This window comes from Apis florea, unplaced genomic scaffold, assembly GCF_048593485.1.
Source record: "Apis florea isolate Af1SG1 unplaced genomic scaffold, ASM4859348v1 contig_3496_pilon, whole genome shotgun sequence".
In the NCBI taxonomy this organism is placed as follows: Eukaryota; Metazoa; Arthropoda; class Insecta; order Hymenoptera; family Apidae; genus Apis; species Apis florea.
The window spans coordinates 2959102-2979485 of record NW_028256773.1 but is presented as its reverse complement, the minus strand read 5'-3'; the positions used below and the strand labels follow the sequence as shown (position 1 = coordinate 2979485).

The 20384-nt window shown below is 38.8% G+C and overlaps 1 protein-coding gene and 4 long non-coding RNA genes across 6 annotated transcripts in view; 2 read left to right on the top strand and 3 right to left on the bottom strand.

Annotated features, from left to right (window-relative positions):
* Positions 1-2764: 2764 nt before the first annotated feature.
* Positions 2765-4739, bottom strand: LOC100863082 (uncharacterized). Its single transcript, XR_143403.3, has 2 exons — positions 3816-4739; positions 2765-3516 (listed from the first exon to the last, which is right to left on the bottom strand). It is a non-coding gene; the product is annotated as an uncharacterized LOC100863082 (long non-coding RNA).
* Positions 4642-7765, top strand: LOC147656729 (uncharacterized). Its single transcript, XR_015293625.1, has 2 exons — positions 4642-5068; positions 7089-7765. It is a non-coding gene; the product is annotated as an uncharacterized LOC147656729 (long non-coding RNA).
* Positions 6962-8231, bottom strand: LOC105737046 (uncharacterized). Its single transcript, XR_015293624.1, has 4 exons — positions 8096-8231; positions 7770-7868; positions 7137-7507; positions 6962-7063 (listed from the first exon to the last, which is right to left on the bottom strand). It is a non-coding gene; the product is annotated as an uncharacterized LOC105737046 (long non-coding RNA).
* LOC147656728 (uncharacterized) lies at positions 7861-8867 on the top strand. Its single transcript, XR_015293628.1, has 2 exons — positions 7861-7959; positions 8667-8867. It is a non-coding gene; the product is annotated as an uncharacterized LOC147656728 (long non-coding RNA).
* LOC100869457 (uncharacterized) overlaps positions 8638-20384 on the bottom strand; it is a 44582-nt gene continuing 32835 nt past the window's right edge. For both annotated transcript variants that reach the window (XM_012494766.3, XM_003690461.4), the window contains exons 2-4: positions 16515-16716; positions 14891-15037; positions 8638-13511 (exon numbers count right to left, since the gene is read on the bottom strand). In XM_012494766.3, the coding sequence (XP_012350220.1) occupies positions 11498-13511; positions 14891-15037; positions 16515-16708 (2355 nt within the window). In that variant the 5' untranslated portion in view covers positions 16709-16716 and the 3' untranslated portion in view covers positions 8638-11497. The remainder of the gene's footprint in view (positions 13512-14890; positions 15038-16514; positions 16717-20384) is intronic.

The following is a 20384-nucleotide window of genomic DNA, read 5'->3' as shown; positions in this document are numbered from 1 at the left end:
ATGTTCTCCTGATACAAAATCGTATTTTCGGCCAAAAGTTTAAATTTCTTCCCAGAATTTGAAGAATTCCAGGAATTTGACGTCATTTCCAAGAATCCTGAAAATTCCGAGAATTTGACGTCATTTTCTCGGAATTTTAGAAGTTCCAAGAATCTGACGTCATTTCCAAGAACTGGCGAAAAATTTGTCGAACGACCTTCTGTCAAGTTATGTTCTCCTGATACAAAATCGTATTTTCGGCCAAAAGTTTAAATTTCTTCCCAGAATTTGAAGAATTCCAGGAATTTGACGTCATTTCCAAGAATCCTGAAAATTCCGAGAATTTGACGTCATTTTCTCAGAATTTTAGAAGTTCCAAGAATCTGACGTCATTTCCAAGAACTGGCGAAAAATTTGTCGAACGACCTCCTGTCAAGTTATGTTCTCCTGATACAAAATCGTATTTTCGGCCAAAAGTTTAAATTTCTTCCCAGAATTCGAAAAATTCCTGGAATTTGACGTCACTTCCAAGAATCCTGAAAATTCCGAGAATTTGACGTCATTTTCTCAGAATTTTAGAAGTTCCAAGAATCTGACGTCATTTCCAAGAACTGGCGAAAAATTTGTCGAACGACCTCCTGTCAAGTTATGTTCTCCTGATACAAAATCGTATTTTCGGCCAAAAGTTTAAATTTCTTCCCAGAATTTGAAGAATTCCAGGAATTTGACGTCATTTCCAAGAATCCTGAAAATTCCGAGAATTTGACGTCATTTTCTCGGAATTTTAGAAGTTCCAAGAATCTGACGTCATTTCCAAGAACTGGCGAAAAATTTGTCGAACGACCTTCTGTCAAGTTATGTTCTCCTGATACAAAATCGTATTTTCGGCCAAAAGTTTAAATTTCTTCCCAGAATTTGAAGAATTCCAGGAATTTGACGTCATTTCCAAGAATCCTGAAAATTCCGAGAATTTGACGTCATTTTCTCGGAATTTTAGAAGTTCCAAGAATCTGACGTCATTTCCAAGAACTGGCGAGAAATTTGTCGAACGACCTCCTGTCAAGTTATGTTCTCCTGATACAAAATCGTATTTTCGGCCAAAAGTTTAAATTTCTTCCCAGAATTCGAAAAATTCCTGGAATTTGACGTCACTTCCAAGAATCCTGAAAATTCCGAGAATTTGACGTCATTTTCTCAGAATTTTAGAAGTTCCAAGAATCTGACGTCATTTCCAAGAACTGGCGAAAAATTTGTCGAACGACCTCCTGTCAAGTTATGTTCTCCTGATACAAAATCGTATTTTCGGCCAAAAGTTTAAATTTCTTCCCAGAATTTGACGAATTCCAGGAATTTGACGTCATTTCCAAGAATCCTGAAAATTCCGAGAATTTGACGTCAATTTCTCAGAATTTTAGAAGTTCCAAGAATCTGACGTCATTTCCAAGAACTGGCGAGAAATTTGTCGAACGACCTCCTGTCAAGTTATGTTCTCCTGATACAAAATCGTATTTTCGGCCAAAAGTTTAAATTTCTTCCCAGAATTTGACGAATTCCAGGAATTTGACGTCATTTCCAAGAATCCTGAAAATTCCGAGAATTTGACGTCAATTTCTCAGAATTTTAGAAGTTCCAAGAATCTGACGTCATTTCCAAGAACTGGCGAGAAATTTGTCGAACGACCTCCTGTCAAGTTATGTTCTCCTGTTACAAAATCGTATTTTCGGCCAAAAGTTTAAATTTCTTCCCAGAATTTGAAAAATTCCTGGAATTTGACGTCACTTAATATTGAAAGGGAGTAAATATAATGGTTCAAAGATATAAGAATAGACTGCCAGCGCCATCTTTTGAATTTTGAAGGTATTTCTTTGACAATAAGATTGAGTAGAATAGGAATTGAATTCCTGCGACATCTCTTTGATGGTATAGTAAATATAATTCCTAAGAAATTTCTCTGTAACCCGGCAGATGGCACTACTAATCAATTCTATATGTATTTTAATATATTTTATTTCTCAATTGTTATAAATTAAACTTAATTTAAAATGGGAGTAAATAATAATGATTAAAGTATATAAAAATAGACTATTTCCATTATCTTATGAGTGTTGAAAGTACTTTTTTGACGACAAGCTAAAGTAGAATAGGAATTGAAGTCCGGCGACATCTATTTGATGGTATTGTAAATATAATTCCTAAGAAATTTCTCTGAAACCCGGCAGATGGCACTACTAATCAATTCTAATTGTATTTCAATATATTCTATTTCTCAATTGCTATAAATTAAACTTAATTTAAAATGGGAATAAATAATAAAGATTAAGGTATATAAAAATAGACTATTTCCATTATCTTTTGAGTGTTGAAAATACTTTTTTGACGACAAGGTAAAGTAGAATAGGAATTGAAGTTCTGCGACATCTCTTGACTAGTATATTAAATATCATTCCTATGAAATTTCTTTGAAACTCAATAGATGGCACTAACAAGCAATTCTTATATCTCTATCCTTCTCTTTTTATTTTCTATCCTCTCTTTATGAGTTTCATTTGCGGCACTCTAGAGATGGCGCTGATTCCACAATTTTTAACCTATCTCTGTCTTTCTCTCAGCATTCACTCTCCTTTTCTCGCTTAACAAAATTTATGCGTTCAAGAGACAACTCCGATATCCGATTAATCTTATTATCTTCTCTATTTAATTTATTGATTAAGAATCTTAACAGGATCCAATCCTTATATATTGGATTAATAATATATATTGTAATATAATTATAATATATATATATTATATATATATATATATTAATTATATCTTATGCATGATTTTTATAATTCGAATTTTATAACTAATTGTAAGATAATTTAAAATATTTAATAAAAATCTTCTTAAAATATGTAATAACAAAAATCAATGTATGAAAAAATATTGAACCAAATTCAATGTAAATCTACTAAATTATTATATCATTTGATGAAAATTTTCTCACATACTCCTAAATGACATCTTAATTAATCCAGATTAGATAGCAACAAAATTATGATAGAAAAATACGAGGCATCAAATTTGTTTGGAAGATTTTAACCAACGATGACCAATGAATTTGAAATTAATATTTTTTCTTGAAATCGTTCTTTAAAACGTTAAAATCTTTTTTTGGCAAGAAACATTCGGGAATGGATGATATACAGAGCGTCTCGTGTCAAAAGCATTTCGTGTATCCGGTTCCATCGTCTTGCATTTCTCTCTCTCTCTCTCTCTCTCTCTCTCTCTCTCGCACTCTTCCTCTTCGAGCCACGAATGATCCACGGACATATCCCCTCCAGAAGTCGGGGGTTCTTGCTCTCACTGATTCCAATTCCGATTTTTCGTTTTCGTTGCAGCTGTCGACGTTGGACAAGAAGTTGGACCAGCTGGTGTACGTGCCGGCCACGATATCCTCGTGTCGTATCCTCGAAACTTAGGGATATGGATTTTGCGGTGCGCTCTGACGTTCGCAGCGCAAATAGGACCGGTGTAGACCAGTGTTACCAACGTTTCCTGTATCATAATGTTTCAAATAATCACTTCACACTTACGTGATTAGCATAGACATTTTTAGTAGAATTGTATCTAACTATCCAATTATAAAGAGAGCAACAACAAAAAAATATAAATAAAATAAAATTAATAAAATATTTATTTGAAAAATAAATAGAAATCTCTATACTTTATATGTGTTAAGTACAATTATTAAACTGTTCCATTAATGATAAAAATAAATTGATTAATTCAAAATCAAATGGTTGAAATGAAAGAGAGAAAATATTAAAAGAAAAAAGAAATCGTTATCACCCTACCGACGTTTCCCATTCCCATCTCGATCAGAATGGCGCCACGTTTACACGATCGAGAAGAAGAACGCTCGTCTAACAATACGTGTAATTAATCAGCGGTAGAAGAAAAGAGTCGGTTGTGGAGGAGTGGGGATACTCGGTCGCCGTGTCGATGTAGAAAAATCGAGCCGGAATGGAATCTTGGCTTCGATACATCCACAGAGCAGGTTGATCCTGTTGTCAGTCAGCCCGCGGCGTATTCCGGTTTTCCCTTCGATTAAACGTACCCGGTTAGAATGATGATTTCCGGTGGCGTCTGTTTCTTGCTCTACCCTCTCTTCTCGAGCTGAAATAGCGGCTGGATAGCGTATTCCGATGGCATTGTGCCGATACCAGTTTTCTACGTGCACCCTCTTCTCTCTCTCTCTCTCTCTCTCTCTCTCTCTCTCTCTCTCTCTCTGTCTGTCTCTCTGTTCGACGAGACGAGCAAAGCGACGAACAAGAGGTGAGGTTGTGAGGGGAAAAGAGGGAAGATGGAGCTTTTTGCCGAACCACGATCGTGGTTCATGAATGAACCCGTTTTCACAGCGAAACCTCGATGAACGAACGAGAGGGCCGGATGCCGAGGAACGGGCGGGAATGCGGCTCTAAGGGGTTAATTGCGCGAATTACGTGAATTGCGCGAGCACGTCTCGACAAGGTGCATCTTAATCGGATGGAATTATCGGATTGGTGTCGTGCTTCACCGTGGATGGTGGAGCGAGAACAGGGAGCTTATGTAAGAGGTTATGTTTCGTTTGAGTTCGTTTCGGTTAATTTCGATTGGTGGATTGTTGAAGGATTCATGGTTAATTGAGTCGTTCGAGAAATGAAAGTGATCTTTTTTTTTTTTCGTTAGTTGAGGTTAGGTGAAGAGGAATATCGGAACATTGAAAATGATTTTGTTTTAAGATCGATCGATTGTTGGGAGTGAACTTGAATCAGATGTGGTTTCATGAATCTAAAGATGTGATATTAATGTTAATAAGTAAATTGTTAGTAAAATGCTGTTATATTAATGCTAAAATATAAACCCAAGGATTAAAATAGATCGACGAGTCAAAAAATCAGAAGTGCAACATGACTCTTCCATGACTCTACCAACCTTTCCAAAAAGGAATATCCTTGATATCGAAGAATCTCACTGTCACCAAGATAGCTATTCACATGAAATCTCGATAAAACTCGTAAACAGGGAATCGGCGAAGCAACAGCAATCACGGTGTTAAAATGAGTCGGTAAATTAGAAACCATCGTTTACCAACCCTTAATAGGAACCGAACCATGAGTCCTCTTATAATAAGCATTTCGATTTCGAGCCGAGACGCTTAAAAGGAAGCACGCGTTCCACGATTTACGCGATAATAATTCCACGTTGGATGGATGTATACCGTGGTTGGTACACACGCGATAAATGGAAGCGTTCGATGAAATACAGTTAATTAATTGTTGAATTCTGGCTGCGTTAAGGTGGACAGGACAATGGGCTGGTGTTAAGCAGTACCGGCGTTACTATTTCGCCAATGCCAAATTAAGACCGGCCACCTTGTATGGAGTCAAGGGAGTACACAGACTCCTGGCTTTAATTAATGCGTACAACGAGTTGTTTAAAATCGGTTGGCTCCGCCCACGCCTGATGGCGAGCACACGGCCGCCATTCAAACGGATATAATTGCGAGGAACGCGTCGATATCGTGTAAAAGAGGAACGTGTTCCTTGTGTGCGGGGAAATGGCAAGGAGAGTGTCTTTCGGGATATTGACCGGTACTGTTTAATTATCGTTTCCTGAGAGGGAGAGACAGAGGGGGAGCGATAAGGAAGGTTTATGGCGCGAAATTTAAACAGCGATCAGGAAAATTACTTGGAATTGAGTCGTGACATTGAATCGAATACGGTGACTCGATTATCTTCTTTCGAGAATTCTTTGAGAATTGTACGGTAATTATTTTTGTTTTTGTTTTTTTATCGTTGTCTGCTATTTTTTTTTTTTATCACAACTAACATTTGCATCGATCTAATTTTTGGATATGTTAATAACATACAGTGTTTCTTTTCTCCTAAATACTACAATGATCCAAAGTTTTTTCTTATATTTATTTATTTCCTCGTTTCTAGAATTATTTATTTATATAATTTTTTCAAAGAATTTCAAGAATTTCAATTTCAAAACTTTTGAAATTTGTAAAAACATTCCCAATCCCAATCCTCTTTCATAAATCTCAAAGCAATTTATAATTCCGACTTCTTTTACAAATCTCCTTTGCACTCAAATTGAACTACGTTAAACCTACGTTAAAAAAAATCTTTAAAAAAATTCCTTATCAAACTCAACTTCACTAAAATCCTTGTCCCAAATTTCAATTCCTCCCCCAAAGAGGAATAGCAATCGCAAAGAATTATCCAACGTTATCGCCACTCGATTTCCCTTCCTGGCGCGCGCGTATTATCCGTCGAAGAGATATCTCCCTGCACGCGGAGCGCGCGAGACAAATTGAAGTTTTTCACGAACGAACCTGTCCGTGGATTGCTGCTGCGAATACCTGTCTTCCTTCGAACCGGCCACGCTCTATCCGATCCTGCTCGCTCGGTTCACGCTTCACGCTTCACGCGATTCTCGCTATCTTCTCCGCGCCTTGGACGCACCTTAAATCGCCGATTTACTGGGCGCGCGACGAAACTCCTTATCTTTCTACCGTATAAGGGAGTTGGCGAGGAGAACACGTGGAACCACAAAGGGAAGGACTCGTCTCTTTGTCTTGGAATGTTGAAAGGATCGAGGACGAGGCGATAATTTGTCCGGTTCCGGTTTTGGGGAAGGTGAAGGTGATTGAAGGGGTGAAAGAAGGGGAAGGATGAAGGGAGGAATGGAAATGGTGAATTGGTTTATTCGATGTGGTGGATTGTTGTCTTATTTATAAAACTTTGAAAACTTTGAATGAATTAGACAAATTTGTGTGAAACTTGTGGATTAGAGCGTCTATCTTGATCACATTAGTTCCAGGATATTTTTTCTTGCAAGAAATCATAAATACTTCAATAATAAGTTACAGGCGATAAAAGTCACATCACTTTTCATTATGATAAATTGTTAAACAACTAAAAAAGAAAAAATAATTAAAGTTACAAAAGGATTAACTTTACATAATTTTATAATTAATAATCAACAATCTTTTGTAACATTTTCTAATAATCCACCTTCTTCGAATGATCTTTGATACTCCATATGGAAAAACCTGCAATTTAATTATATTTTTACAGGTAATCAAAGTTACAAGAGGCATTAACTGTTCGAATAACGATACATACTGAAGTACATAGCAAGAGGAAGAGGAGCGGGCAACGGTCGATTATTAAATTTCTGTGCCGGCAGGATCTAACGCGGGACGTTCCTTCCCAGGCCCCCGATGGTGGCCAAAATTCCTCTTTTTTTCATCCAGCTCGGCGACGAGGCCGTATTAGGAAACCTGCAGTCATTGTGCGCGCCAACCTCGACGACGACGCCGACGACGACGCCTTCCCTCTTCCAACAACTCAACGCGTCAAATTTTCTTATCTCTCCTCTCCCTTTCTGAACCAAACGTGGTGGAATTCGCGCGAGGAGGATGAGAATTAAATCATATCGTAAAAAACGTTCAATTATAAAATCGGGGATACAATGGCATTTGTTCTGATAAAATCTGAAAGAAGAAAAAAGTACGAAAAAGATGGTTAGTTGGTTAGTTTCTAATGCATTAAACTGCAAAAATATTTGAAGACTTTGAATTTTTGATTCGATGCAATAACACAAAAAAAAAAAAATATTAAAAATCGATTATGAAGATAATCGATTTTTAATATTTTTTTTTTTTTTCACAAAGGATGTGAAAAATGTAAGTAATATTAAGTGTTAACATAACGTGTTATGTGACAATAATTAAGAAAAACTTCAAAACCATTTACCATTGATTTCTCTCATCTACTCCATCTTTTTTTTTTTTTATATCAAATTTCTCTCGAAACCTTCATCCATAATTTCTCAACTTCGAAACAGCACCCTCTCTGAAAGAGGAGAATACATAGTAAGGTGCACGGTTTGAGTGGCGAAGCGCGCAGCCACGTCCACATCGACCGACGACAAAAAGTATTCAAGGTGAGCCAGAGAGACGTATGAATGGGCGTATGCATGAATGGCTGGCTGTACGCATCGACGAGCTGAGACCAGCCAGTGCGTGCACACGCATCCTTATTCCCCTTTTGTGCGTGTAGGCACACGAATACGTACTTACCTGGCCTTCCAAGCCGCGTGATGGTGTATCGTGTGTGATGTGCATGGATCCTTGGCCAGTGCATCAATGAAACATATCGGGAAAGGTTTAATTAAATTTCTTTCGGGGATTACTTTTGACAATTGTCATGCACGCGTATTATAATCATTGTAAAACGTGTTAAAGTCTCGTTTTGCGATATAAATGGATCCGTAATTGGTACGTTGTTGCGCGAGTTTTTCATACGTCAACGTGACGTTTGCGAGAAATAAGATTTTTCGACAGTCATTGCACAAGTACATAACGTACAACGTTAATTTCCTTCTCGTTGTCATGTCGGAAGACAAATGAAAAGTTGTTCCAAAGAATTATATGCTTGGTCAGTGTGAAACGAAACGTTTCGATTTTCCATTATTTTTTTATTCAGATCCTGGCTTGAATTGCGTGTGAATCTTATTCTTTAAGAGTAATTTTATTAGTCGGATGAATTGTTGCAAAAATCGTAATCGTAATCATAGATTCGATATATCCTGAAAAAATCAACAAGGACGATAACGTTAATATAAGTAACAATTACTTTTTATTATTACAGACTATAAGAACTGATCTCTTTACAATCGGCAATACGTACAAAATGGTTTAACGTGTCGCTGCACAGGATAATAACGATTACAGATTATAGGACGGTTCCTGTTGCACATTTCCTCCGTTCTACCGTTAATCGTCGCCATTTTGAGCGCAATTTCTCCAACAATGGAGACTCGTCGGCGCGTGCGCGTCTCTAAAACGTGAACCACTTACGGAATTCTCGAATAAAGGACGATTCGGAAGCGAAAAATCGAAGGAGAGCGCCACAAGCCTCAGGTACGGATCGTTTCCCAATTCTAACGTTTCTTAAGTTCATCGAATATCACCTAGCCAAAGCCACAATAGTCGCAGTTTCAATTTTATTTCCACCAACAGTCCACACATTTCTCTCCATTCCTTGCATTCCGATGTACGCCACGCGCCGACACAAATTGTGTAAAATTATGTACATACATAAATAAATCGCTGTGCGTATAATAATAATAATAATAATAATAATAATAATAATAATAAAAAAGAAAAAACACGGCTTTTGATTTAACAAAGAGTATAAATAAGACTAGATTTCGTTAGGCGTTATTAAATAAGATTACGATTAAAAAATAATCATGATAATCGTATAATTACACGGGACTTTCCCGTTTCTATTTATTCCTCTCTCTCTCTCTCTCTCTCTCTCTCTCTCTCTCTTTCTCTCAAAGAAGAATCTTTCGATTCTTTTTTCGTTCTCATTCTCCGTTCTCATCTAGGTGCGCGCGAAATGCATTGCAAAATCGAAAGCCGACGAAAGTCTCGCCTCGTCCCGTGCAGACCGCCTAGAAAGCTGAATTTATCGCGTCACGCCTCTTGTTTCTTAACACACGAAGATTACCTTACCCGCATCCGCTTCTAATCGGCGAAACCACGCTCTTTGGTTAACTACGACAAACACGTCCTTTCAGCGCTATTTACATTCCAGTCTCCCATCTTTGGCACGGAGCTACGATCGAATTTACATTATTATTATAACCGTGACGATACACGAACGCCATCTGTTCCTCGTATCCTCGCTCGCGGTAGCATTTACGATTCTCTTTCCCGCTCTCTCACCCGATATACGTTCCTCTCTTTTCTCTCATTCTTCTAATGAAACGATCGATCAATCGCGCATTGTTATAAGGTTATGTTAATAGTTGTACGTTCGTTCGTTTGATTCACGAAATAATACGTATTTATTTATAAGTCGTGCGATGATGATATTTTTATTAGATGGTAATAATGAAATGGAAGATTGATAGATTGTTGGTATAAATTCCATTTATGAAAATTGATGATCTGTATAACTTTTCTCTTTAGATCGAGATTAACGAGCAACTTTAACTCGTAAATGATTGAAATTTTACTTTATTTCGATTGAAATTTAATCGATTGGCTTGATGTAAAACGTGGTTTGATCATAGGGGGCTGTTTACACACGTTTCTAACATAAAATTAAATTGTTTCGTTAAATCTCGATAAATGAATTTCAATCGATATTTTTTTATATATTTTTTTTTTCACTAGGTACTTTTTGAATTGGATATTTTTAAGAATATTAAAATGAATGATCGGTGTTTTTTTTTTATGTGTGTTTTTTTATCAATTATGAGATGAACTACTACATATCACAGACTTATATATCACTTATTTATGTAAGTAAACATCAATTAGCATCGTATGTTTTCTAGTTCATTGTGAATTATAATTGTCGATATTTTTCTTCATATTCTTTTTTTTTTTTTTTTTTTTTTGATATTCAAGGACCAGTAAGTCATACAGATTATGTCGATTAATTTTCTACAATAATAGATATAATGATGTCATGGCAACTCGTTATTGGTCAACATCGTTATTGAATTTTTTTCGAATTTTAATTAATTTTTCCTTCGGTTAACGGTCAATACAAGCTCACAAGATAATATAATATTAATAGATGATAATTTAAAAACCTTTGTATTGGTTTAAGTAAAATCATGGAAATATACTTTAGCTAAAAAAAAAAAAAAAAAAAAAAATTTCCATTCCTAATAACAAATCAACAAACAAGTTGCTTCGTAATACATCGATTCTTAATAAAATTTAGAAATTTTTTTTATGTATATACGCATTCACATGCACTAAAAAGAAAAAAAAAACAAATAAGTTTTTAAATGAACAGATGTCAAGAAAGAAAATGTGAATTGAAAATTTAAAAAAAAATCCACTCTTTACTCAATAAAAAATGTATGTATGTACCATTTATGCACTTTTAGGTGTTATAAAGTTTCGATACTTAAACGTTATGACATTAACAGTTACCTATTATTAATCGTGAGTACAAAGTGAAAGTTAAGCGATTGTCTTTCACGTTTAACCTATTAGCTGAATCTATCGTTTCCTAATTCTCATTGTCAGCCGCAATTTTTACAATCTTTTACATATTTCATCGTTTCAAAATTCTCTCTGGAAAAGAGACAATGCCAATGAGTAATACAATTCTCTTCCCATTTCCAATGATGTAACGCGGCTGAACTCGAAACAAATCCCATCGAATCTTAAAACTCGAAACTTCTCTATTCAATTCAAATAATTCCCGATCGTCCGTCTCGCGAGCCCAATCTTTCCGATCAAAAATCTTTACTCCCCCCTAAAAACTTACATCGACTCGCCTCCATCCTCTCGCCATCCATCCCTCGTACCCCACCTCACGTTGCTTCCTCGATCGAAGCAACGTGACTCTTCATCACCGATCTCCCCGATCTTGGGAGGATCTCCCGAGACCCGTGGCTGAAGTTAACCGTGAAGTAAGAACCGACCGACCGCCTCGTGGCGATCGTCTCACGTGAGAGGGAGGGCGCGGTGCTCGTCGACGAAGGCCGACGGCACGTCCACCATATTGGGAACAGGGGACGGCAACACGTTCGTATCACTCTCCGCGTCCCCGTCGCCGATCTCGTTCTCCGTCGCCCCGGTCAACTCGCGCACGTTCCCCGGCAGATAGTCCTTCCAACTTCTGAACAGATACCTGGTGAACTTTCTAAGCTGCCTGAACTTGCAATAGGTGGCGCCCTCCGCGGATTCCAACTGCTGCGTCTGGATCAGGAACCCCTTCTCCTTGAACGTTTGCTCCAGTTTCTCCCTCTGCAACGACTTTCGCGTCTTCCTCTTGCGACGGCCCTCCTCCTGACCGTTGCCACCGCCCCTCTGACAGGGTGGCGGTTGAATCCTTTCCCCTGCAGCGTTCAGGAAGGCGCCGGTCGAGGAGGCCGACTGGCCGGCAGACTGTTGAAGAGCCTCACGTGGGAAGAACTCGTATCCACGCATACTCTTGTCCCCGGTGCCGCTGTAATACCTGAAGTTGCCCCCAGAATCGACGGACAGGCTCTTCTTCTCTTGTAGGCTAGGCTTCGCCCCACCTGTGAACTTGAATTTGCATATGCTCACCTCTGTCGCGGGATTGTTGTTGTTCTCCGTGGGCATAGGCGGTATGAATATGGCGGACCGTTTCCTCTTGGTGGGCTGCGCCTGAGCGAGGGGCGCGTTCCTCTTCGGCCTGGGCGAGACAGGAGGTTGGACCGGCGGGACACCTGTTTGAGCAGGTGTCAACGGTTGAACGGTGGCGGGTGGCGGCGCTGGGACCAGCGGTGGACTCTTCGCCTCCATCATCGAGTATATCGATTTAGGTACGATCCTCTGCTCTTTCGGCCCTTGGTCCAAAGCTCTCGGGTAACACTTGTCGCTCTGCGCCATCTTTTGGTAGTAGAGTAGCTGCGACTGCAGCGCCATCGGGTGGATAAACACGCCCGCGTTTGGCCAGTACACGAATCCCGGATTGGTGGCGAGCATAGGATCGATTATGTTATTATTGTTGTTGTGGTTCACGTTGTTGGTGGCGCTGTTGCGAACGACGAGCGGATCCAGTAATGGACGATACCCCGACTCGGAGGGGGGGAAAGTGGATCCTATGCACTCGACCTCCTCCCCATCGCTCGAGGTCTCGCTCTTAACCTGCCCGGACTCGTACACGTTCCCGTGCTTCCTCAACAACCTGATCTTCAATTGATTCAGATCCCTGATGCACAGGTTCAAAGGCTCGTCCTGCTCCCTCGCCGAATTCTCCGAGCCAACGTCGAACGCGCGCCGCGACTCCTGCGTCAATCGTTTCTCCAGCAAGCTGCTGATCCTGTTCTGCACGTCCGACCTTTGGAACGGAATCGCGTGCGGGGAGATCCTCTCGCGGCAGTCGCCAAGCTTCTCCCCCCTCGGGGAGAGCCTTCTCTCCTCGTGGCCGGGAGTTCCGGGCAGTATGGTTCCGTAATTCTTGTATATCAAGTGGCAGATATCAGCCTTCTTCGGCTTCCTTCCTCGCCTCGGCTTGCTGTTGTCCAACGTGATCTCGCCCATGTAAGGCAGATCCGAGTATTTCATGGGCGGCCTCGCCTGGCACGGTTGGGGAGGGGATTGCTGTTGATTGTGATTATGGTGGATGGTGGTGGTGGTGGTGTTGAGCGTGTGAGAGGAGGTGGACGTGATCACGGACCTTCTCGAGACCGACGACGCTTGATTCGGCGCGTTGTTGGCCATCGTCGAGCACTGGCCGGACGAGATCTGAGGGCAGAGCTCCTGCTGCATAGCCGCGATCCGCTGCAACCAGCCGTGCACGTCGGCTATGGGGCTTGGCGTCGAGGTGGAGCTGGTTGGCGCGGGGCTTGCTATCGTCGGCTCCGTCAATCGGGTCGGCGACGAGTTGAGGGCCTCCTGGGCGAGGGATGCCTCGTAGTGGTCCAGATACTCCGGTGGCAACGCTTGGTGGTGGAACTTGAGCTTCCATCGCGACTTCCTGCGCCCACGGCTGCAACAGATTTTCCATGTCCCTCGTTTTAGTCGATTTTTTTTTTTTTGGATCGTTTTATTTTTAAAAGGTTATCATTTTTATCGTTCGCTCGAATTCACGAGATTACGAAAAATCGTAGTTCCAAGAGTCGAAAAGGGAGATAGAATCCTCGAGACTGTCTATTTTCTATTTTTCGCAAAAATATAAGATACGTACGAATTTTAATAACACGATGATGTAAATACAATTAAAAACAATTGTACAAATTTTTAGCACAAAAAGAAAGAGAAAGCAAAATATGCGAAACCCTGCCGATTAAATTCGTCGCAAGAGAAAAAAAAAGAAAAAGACGAAAATCCTCCCGCATTCTCCCCATCCCACCCATCGTTCCTACGCGTAATTAATTCGTAATTAATTTCTCATTAAGTATTCCGCATCAAGTGTTGGAGAATCGCATGGAAATCGACTAATAATTACATCGGCGATACGAGGCGCTTTCGTTAACGTTGTTTTCCACCTAACTGCATTCCAAACCACACCTCGACACACACGTCGATTTACACCGTCGAGCCATTCCATCTTACGTGTACATTATGCATAGAGAGTGTCCTCTTCTCTACTACTGTTGGCTCGTGTTTTTTCTTTTTTTTTTTTTTTTTTTTAATGAAATTCAACGTAACGGTAATCGACTCGCGGCATTTCAACGACTCGACGTGCCGAAGAGGTTTTCTCTCTCTTTCCTCTTCTTTTTTTTCTTTCCTTCTTCTTTTTTCAGAAAAGAACGCGGGAGAGAGTTCATTTGGAACGAACCAGTTTCTCGCTGAATCCATTCTTGCTTATCTAAAACTCTTTCGCGGCTGTAAACGAGACGAGTTGAAAGGGTCGTTGGGAGAGGAAGAAAGAGAGAGAGAGAGAGAGGAGTGTCAGTGGAGGGGGATCGAGAAGGATAAAACGAAGCGAGGATATTTGGAGGTTGGAGAAGGAAATAATTAATCGATTAAGAAGAGAGGAAAAGATTGTGCGAATGGAACGAAAATTTCGCTCTAAGGGGAAAGATTTGAATGGAGATCAGGACGAGTCGAAAAGTCTCGTAATGTAAATTAATTTAAACAAATTCAATTTCAACTTCGTAACGTGGCGAAAATTTATTTATTAATTAAATTGTACTGTGTTTACTCGTGTGTCTAAATCTATTTGTTGCACAAGTTGAAGAATTATTTTAAGAAACGATATATTCTGCTTTTGATGTCATATAAATTTTCACGGGGAAATAAAACTTACGATATTATTTTTTAAAATTAAATAATTCTTCAAATTCTATTTATATATCATTTAATTAATTCTCTACTCTGTTCCTTAAAATTTAACGACCTTTTAAATTATAATTGAAAACTTACCTCGGCCTTCCTCGATTATTCAGATCGGCAACGGTCTGCCCGGGAGTTTCCTCGAGCTCCTGGATCTGATGATGATGGCCCGTTTCGTGTCCATGCCCGAGTTTCCCATCGAGGGACGTCGGCGAGGTGTCTGCATCTACTTGCGGACTATCAAATTTACCATTTTTTACAACTCTCGATCGCGACGAGCAAAGAGAAGGGAAAGGGAGCATTGGGTGTTTCACCAGTTGGCAATAAAAATAAGAAATAAAGTAAACGTGGTGGACGTAATCGGGTGAAAGTTGTTATTCGATACATATTCAGGGGCATAAAGGAATTTTCTGCGCGATATAAACGCCCGTAAAACGTCATAAATCGCATCGAATTGGCCAAGCGATACGATATTCCTTTCGAAAAACTTTTATTATCCTTTACGATTTCTATTCTACAAATTTTTATACACTTCTGAATGCAGGTAATAACGGTGGAAAATTTTTTGTTTCTCTTCTAAATTACATCTGTATTTTTCTTTTTAAATGAAAAAAAAAAAAAAAAAAAGAAAAGAAAACATAAAAAGGGACGATGATTTTGATTTTATTATTAATTCGATTTACCACGCTTAAAATTCTCCGTTATTTTGGACGAAATTTCGTTCACTTTAAATTTTCTTTCTCAAGGTATTAAGAAAATGAATAATAAAAAGAAAAAAGAAAAAGGCTTTGTATAATAACACGTGACCCCCGTGTGACCCAAGCTTTTGGACGTTACGTCCGCTCACGTTTCTCCGAGACACGCGTATAAATTACTTTTACGCGACTCGACGAGATGATCGTATTCGCTATACCGATTTTCGAGAAGAAAAAGAAAAAAAAAAAAAATAATAATCTGTCGCTCATCGTAAGCGCCATCGAGATCGTCCTCCAACCCGAGAAAAATTATGTTTCGCGTAATAACAGGTTGACAATGTATTATTTTATTTCGTTATGACGAGATACATTTATCTCGTTACGATGCGCAACACGCGATAATAATAATAACTAATGCCTTTCTTATATGATTTATGTCCGATACGATAATAACACAACTCGGGCTGTCGGCACGAGCGTTTACCTTGCTCGAGGAATACTAATGTTTTCTTTCGTGGGCCCGGTTTGGATACGTTGATTCGACATAAACTCGCGATAATACCTATGTTTCATCTTTTCGAACGTGTTTTATAATTATTTTCGAGGTACAAATTTCAAGTATTTTGCGTATATACTCGTTTATTACAAAATTTCCCGCCAAAATCATGGAATAGTCACAATTTTAATCGATTCGTTCGAATTTCAACAAATTTCTAAATTTTAATGGCAACGTATATAATTGCAGTTCGTAATTTTTTATTTGACTTTGATAAATTTGATTTCTTAAAAAAAAGGATTGCTTAAAATTATAATAACCCATATTAGTACGATCATTCTTGCACACGTAACAAGTAAAATAAAATTTTCCTTGTTCCTATACACGTGATTCATTTTTAGAGGGAAAAATAATTCGAAAGAAAGCGTGATCGATGCTATCTAAGACGGGTGTTTACGAGTGAAAGCGTAAAGATAGGATCGAGGGAGATGGGAAGTGGCGATTACCATAATCGTAGGCTCACCTCAACGCATTCGTGTCACGACTTCGTTCCTCCTCCTCCTGTGGCTCCTGCTTCACCGCCATGTGGAGCAGAGGTGGCAACGGACACTTTATGTGCGACGTGTGATGCAGATGATGCTGCAAAGAGGCGCTGTCTGTGGGGCCACCGTCTATACCAGTAGATTGTGCGCGAGACACGATTTCCTCGGTCTGCATAGTGCCCCCTAGAGCGTCAAAAAAATGACTGGTTAGAATCGAATTAATGGAACTAATCATAAGTAAAATAATTTTTAAAATGCAATGATTTTCAATAACTCATTCTTCATATTCTTCAAAAATATATATAAAATAAATGCAAGATTCTAGTGACTCCTAGAACAACAAATATAATTGGTTATGGTGGAATCGATGAATAATTAATAAAACAGTTTTTCAATTTTTTAATGTTGCGCGAGAAGATAAAAAATTACTAGATTCTATAGTATTAGCAGATAAATTAATTATTTGACACCATCTATTCCATCATCGATCATTTGTTGAAATGAAGACAAAATTTTGTGCCAAAAGTGCATAAAATTTATTACAAATTCACAGCCAAAACTTGGCCAGCCCGCAACATGCAACATCACAACATTCGCGCCAACGAATTTTAACTTTCCGTTTCATCGTCTCTAAATCATATGTATATAGATTCGTATTATCCGAAGTAAAGGTTACGCGTGGGCACCGCATTGATATTAGCGCCGCCACCATGCAACCTGGATATTGCGGAATATTCATAACCTTCTCGTTTTAATGAAACATTGTTCGATTAACCATAAACGTTCGCCCAGTGTTTCCACGCGATTTCTAATCGTGGAAACGCGTAACAACCGTGAGAAATGGAAGAAGCCAAACAAATGCCCACATGCAGATTGTCATCAGATTGTGCGGGAGAATTGCAGCATAGTTAGGTTAGTTCGCGTGTGGGCGCGGCGTGTCCCAAGTGTGTCCAAGGCTTCGAAATCGTATAAAAAGGGAAACGGACAGCTGCCGCGTATTACACGACTCGAAGATCGGCTTAGGAATGCTTTTCAACTCGCCTCTACACACCTGTCATGTATAATTTTCTCGTAATGCTCCTTTAAGCTCATCGAAACGTCGATCCGCCACGTATAAATATAGTACCATGGTTTAACGCGTGTAATAATAAACGCAGAAATAGAAGGACATGGAAGGTGTTTGCGAAAACATTGTAAATTTGTGCGCGAGTGTCGGTAAAAAGGGAAAAGAAAAATTTTGGTTAAGATGACGAAGAATTTAACGAGAAGTTAGGTTAGGGAATTTATATATTCACACGCGAAAAATATCGTTTAATTTGAGAGTATAAAAAAAAAAAAAAAAGAAAAAAAAATTTTTTGGTTAAGAGAGTTTTTAGTTTTAAGAAAATTTATAAAAAGTAACACGAGCATGAGTTCGTTCAGAAGAAAAAAAAAATAAAGATTATAGTTTTAAAATTAATTTAAAGATTCAATCGATGAAATTTTATTGAAATGATGAAAGAAAAAAATTAATAAATTCGCGTCGATCTCGCGCATAACCTCAAACTTGAGCCGTCATCGATTTTCTGGCATCCTGTACGTTTCAAAGCGGGATAAATTTAACGAAAGGAAATAATGATTAATTGATAACGGACGACTATGTGTAAAGCAAAGGGGAGACTACGTGTCGAGTTCATTCGACCGTGGACGACGTTCAAAACGAGATCGTCGCGACGAGACGATATCAAAGAAAGACGTAACTCTTGAACGGGAGCGGAAATGAGACGTGGAAAAAAAAGAGAAGGAAGTGGAAGAGAGAAAGGGAGTGTAAGCTGACGAAGGAGAGATGAAGAAGAGTATTGTAACATAGAGAGTTTGCAGCCACTGTCGGATAAAAATATTCACGCTCGAAAATAGAAACACGGACACGAGTACGATCCACCCAACACCCGCAATTGCTGGACCGTACTTGGCCTTAGTCGATCGGGTTTCACACGAGTTGTATACCATCCATTTGTCGAGGTTAGGTGCAACAATGTTCGTCGAATTGTGGAACCAGAGCCAAAGATGGAACGTGAAATTTGAATACGGCGAGTATAAAACGGCCGAGGGAAATAAAAAGAGTTTCGAAAGAGATGAAATAAAAAAAAAAAAAGGTAGATCGTGCGATAAAAATTTTCATAATTTTTATACACGCACGTTACTGTCGCGATGTTGTTCATGTACGTAAAATTGGATAAATGAAGCGCGATTCGAGTAAAAAAAAAATTTGAGAGAATAATTTTTACAGTGGATGGGTAATTTTTGGAGAGAAAAATAATTAAATTTCGTTTATTTTTTACGTTAATGATAAAATTTTAACCATTATCGTGTAAGTTTTTCAGCGTACGTGTAATTAATATAGAAACAAATGTAACACATAATTTATTATTTCGTTTTCGTGACCTACTCCATTCTCAGAGATTTAACAATACGTTTCGTGGATCATTTATTTTTTTTACATGAAAGAATATTTCTATATTCGAAAATAATTGTGACAATGATCCTTCTAATCTAAAAACAAAAATAAATTCATTTACGTCAGCAATAAATCTTGTACCAAATATAAATTGTATATTTATGTCACCTTATATCACCTCTCCGTTATAAATAATACTTCTTTTGAGGCAAACAATTGATTTGATTCATTTTAAATCCAATAACATTAAAAAAAAAAAAAAAAAAAAAAGAAATAAATTAAAACATTGTCTTTCAATTCATAATAACTCATCTTCTTATAGATAATTATTCGTTATGTAACAAAAATTGCAACGATCCTGATCGAAAAAAGAATAAAACTGGAAAAAAAATTCGCAAATCGAAGAATAATTAAAACCAAAAAAAAAAAAAAAAAAAAATCGCGAGAAAGCTAAAAGAATTATTGTTCGATTCGAAGCTAGCAATTCCTTCGCGGCACGTGCAACAAAAGTTCTAATAACCCCGGACACGTGTCATTTAAAATTAAACGGTACAGCGTCGCGCGAGTTAGATTAATCGAAGCGAAAGTCCCGCCTCGGCTTATCCACCCACATCGCCGACAACACAAAACACGCCTAATAGCGAGCGAAAAGAAAACTCAATTCCAATCAATTTTATACAAGGTGTCAACACATTCGTGGGATACCTTTGAAGAATTATCGAATCGGAACGAATTATTTTCCCCGATTTAATGCAAATTTCAATTTCTTCCATCAAATCGCGTTTCCTTCCGATCTCTTGAACCTTTCCAAAAAGATCTCACAAAAATGTATCTCAATTTAGATATTATTTCCCTAATGCGAATAATATTTGTTCAATTCTCATCCGCGTATAACACTTCGATTCAAACAGGTTCGAGCGTTAACACCCTGTATATTTATATATATATATATTCTAGCTTCGAAGGCTGGCTCGAGCGTAAAACGATCCCCAAACTCGACGCTAAAACGCGGTCCAAAAACGGGAGCAATATAGCTTACCGGCCCGGTGTATACGTGTGATGGTGTATTAATAACGGCGTGTGCGAGGGAGGTGGCCCGATTCATTGAAGACCAGTTATAGAATGATGCAGGCGGCCGCGTAACTACAATTTATTTTTTGGCTATTTTTAGCGGTTGGCGTAGCGCCACTATTTTCGGTTCTCTCAAATTTCTCACTCCATATTTGGGATTATGGATGACGGGGCCGAGCACCGCGGTGTATCTTTACGACTACGCCCGTCGAGACACTTTCGTGCCTCTGCCTCGTGCTCCCCTAACTATCCATTTATGCCCAACCTGACTAAAACCAGCCGCGCCGGTTAACCCCCCGGGTGCTCCGACCAGCAATTTTTCCTTTCCCAAACCGCTTCCAAA